Source organism: Echinococcus granulosus, assembly GCF_000524195.1.
Source record: "Echinococcus granulosus chromosome Unknown EG_S00012, whole genome shotgun sequence".
Lineage (NCBI taxonomy): Eukaryota > Metazoa > Platyhelminthes > Cestoda > Cyclophyllidea > Taeniidae > Echinococcus > Echinococcus granulosus.
Window position 1 is genome coordinate 1,495,874 of NW_020170392.1, and position 3,156 is coordinate 1,499,029.

At 43.0% G+C, this 3,156-nt stretch overlaps 1 protein-coding gene across 1 annotated transcript; it reads right to left on the minus strand. All coding sequences in view use genetic code 11, as the record gives it.

Moving 5' to 3' along the window:
- Nucleotides 1-2,687: 2,687 nt before the first annotated feature.
- Nucleotides 2,688-3,035, minus strand: EGR_02704 (Centrosomal protein; the record flags this gene model as incomplete). The annotated part of the gene is made up of 1 exon (XM_024491953.1): nt 2,688-3,035. One exon carries the CDS (start codon nt 3,033-3,035, stop codon nt 2,688-2,690), a length of 348 nt encoding a protein of 115 aa, XP_024353768.1.
- Nucleotides 3,036-3,156: the final 121 nt, after the last annotated feature.

The window sequence follows — 3,156 nt, forward strand, 5'->3', positions numbered from 1 at the left end:
ATTATCTGCAACGCATCTTTGCTTTAGGTGTAATGGAACTTGCAATGTATTCTAGTTAAGGCAGACTGCGATTGATTGTTTAAGGCATTTAATTGAACACTTTACTCCGCAGCCATTCTAGCTTTACCAAATTTCTTACCAAGTGCTCCACCATTCATCCTGCGTCCCGACGCTAGTAGTGCAGTCCTGCGCGGTTTACTTGCATAATTGTACGAACAGGTAAGGTACGCTTCATTGTCTACGCGAGTACGAGACTCAACCAAAAGTGACAGAAAATTGCAACGCCACATAGGCTGTTCGCTATCTCCACAATGGTTACACATTTGAGGTATTACCTGATAACGCGAGGTTTGTAGTGAAAAAGAATCGTTAGGGGATTAATCGATTAAAATAATGAAGTAGATAGACCGTCCATTAGCACGCTGTTACGAGAAACTGCAGCACCACTGAACAGTACAGTGTAGAAAAGGAAATACCTTTAGCAATTCAGATGCTCTGACCTTTTGACCAATCGTGGCAGATACAGGTAGTGCCAGTGGTTAACATATTCTTGAGCGAGCGTGCTAAGCATCGCTGGGAGAATGCGCGAAGTATTGATTCTGACACGAATCTGGTGTATGAGAGGTCCCCTACGTTTTTCCATAAACCTACAGAAAAACAGGTAACGTTATCGATCGAAACAGTCAGACAGATATGGCGGGAGTAGTCGGAACTCTCCCTAGAGGATGGGTTTTTACGGTTCCGGGATGGTGTTCGGTACCCCAAACGCCCAGTAGTCCCAGGATCATTGTTACAAACAGTTCCCCAAGAGTTGTACGAACACCTAAGCCACGCGGACGAAAATATATCTAATGCCCCGAGCATAAGACACTGGTGACCTTCATTCTCCCCAGACGTAATTGATTTCTGCTGAATCTGTATCACCTGCAGCAGCTTCAAAAGGCCCCATCGCACAGCGACTGTCCAAAGAGTTACCAAGAGAAAGCGTAGGTATTAACATCATGGATCCTTTGACGCCCACCAAGATTAGAGACTGATCCATTCTGGTTATAATAGACTACCTCAAAAAGTAGCCCAGGCAGAACGCATGAAGGTACAAGGCACTGAAACGATTGCTCCACCTTTCTTCAGTCACTGTGTTTGTCAACACGAAGTGGCCGAAACGGCGCACAGTGATCAAGACGCTTATTTTGAAAGCCGACACTTTACTGAACCATGCAAGACCTTTGAGATTCCCAAGGCGCAAAACCCATTGACATCCGTGAGGCAATGGACAGGTGGAGAGTACAAATAGCTCTATGAAGGTTTCCACTATGGAAGCGCAATCGGAAGTCTGAGATTTAAATCTAGAACGATTCTTCCTAGCGTACAGGGGTACGATCCAAACCTCAACCGATGTTTCACCCTCCACTATGCTCAACGAAAGTAAACTGAAAGAACCTTTCGATATTATTTTACCAAACGCGAAAGTAGCAACCAAATATGTCTCAGAGTGCGCGCTGTGAGTAAAAGAAGGAAAAAGACAAACTTTCAGCGTCACACCTAGACGCCTACTACTGCCATATACCAGGTAGAATAAGTGTTACGATAAACAGGCAGACTAACGTCTATCGAGAGGAAGATGTAGCATAGCTAAAGAGAACCGGTCGGCTGCCTAAGGTGCAGGGGAAGTTCCTTTACCAGTGGAAGAAAGATGCATTCCAAGCGATGAAAATCATTTCATCAACAAACCACCACGTTTGTAATGCAAAAGTCCGTACTTAACCAATCACCCTTCATCACAACAAAGATACACCACTTGTCGGGTACGAAGATGAAGTTTACTTACTAACGGAGGAAAAAGACCGGTGCTGATGGCATATGCAAAGAACACAGATGGGAAGAGGGCCGTGGATGGTGTTCAAAAGACGAGGGAGCAACGTATGAATGACTTTCTTGGGCGAGAACGTTCAGTGAACACGAATCTTGTGACGACACGGAGGTCATTCACCTCTGAGGGAGAAGTATACTCTGAACGTGCGCAACCCTAACCGCTGCACCCCGTTCATACTTCTATCAATAAAGAAGATACGTACCGAAATGAAGACTGGGGGCGAAGGAGTAAACGGAGAACTTACCACATATCCAAGCCGAGTGGGTATGTAATGGAGGGCGATAAAAACCTGGAGTACTTCCATCCTTAATATATGTCGTGGTTAAACTTCACAGCACACATTTGAGCTCCCATTTATCATTCATTCCCATATACATTTAAATTAAACCTAATGAATATTTTTCGCAGCATTTCTAAAGAAGGTAGTGACTTCTGTCCCTATCTTGACGATACATGGGCGATTAAACCCAAGTCACGTAGATGGATAAAGCTGAGCTTGCATTTCAATTTGTACCGAGATTTGCTTCATGCCAGAGCGAAATTATTGGGTCATAGCCATAGAACCACAGCATCATGACATTTTCATGGCCCACAATATAAATTCTAATATTATAAGTCGTGTTTAAAGTGCTATTCACGGTTCCAATCTGCGTGCTCGTTATACAACTTCACAAATATTACTTTCGACGATATTTACAAGTGTACACTGATTTAATGCATGACATGTTTCCATCAACATCGCCACAGCGACCAAGGGCCCAAACACTTAATAAGAAAAATTCGAATACAACAAAAAATATTCAAATTAAAGAAATCAATTTAAGTAGGATTCGATATAAAGGCCGCAGCATACCATTGGATGAAGCCGCTCTTTGTTGTCCAAAAGTTGGCGCCATCTATACATTTTTCGTTGAGTGGCTTCTCTCGGATCCAAAACGATGTAACCAAGTGGGTCCTTTTTACGGGAACATTTATTTCCATGAAGAGTGTAAAACTTAAGCCTTATGGAACGACGATACAAGCGAAAGAGTCGGAGGCTCCTTCTATCAAGGGCCCATGCAAGTTCTTGATCAAAGTGTGGGTTTTTATAATGTTTTACAGGATCTGTACACAAAATCTTGGGGCCCAATTTTGCTTCCGCAAGTATGCAAGCTGTAGGCATGTCTTCAAAATTCTCTCCTGAAAGAAAACGAGATGTAGCGTTTAAATAACGAATTTATGGGAGGAACACAGAATGTTCTCATGGTCATCTAAGACGTATATGTTTAGTCAGTCATCTTTTC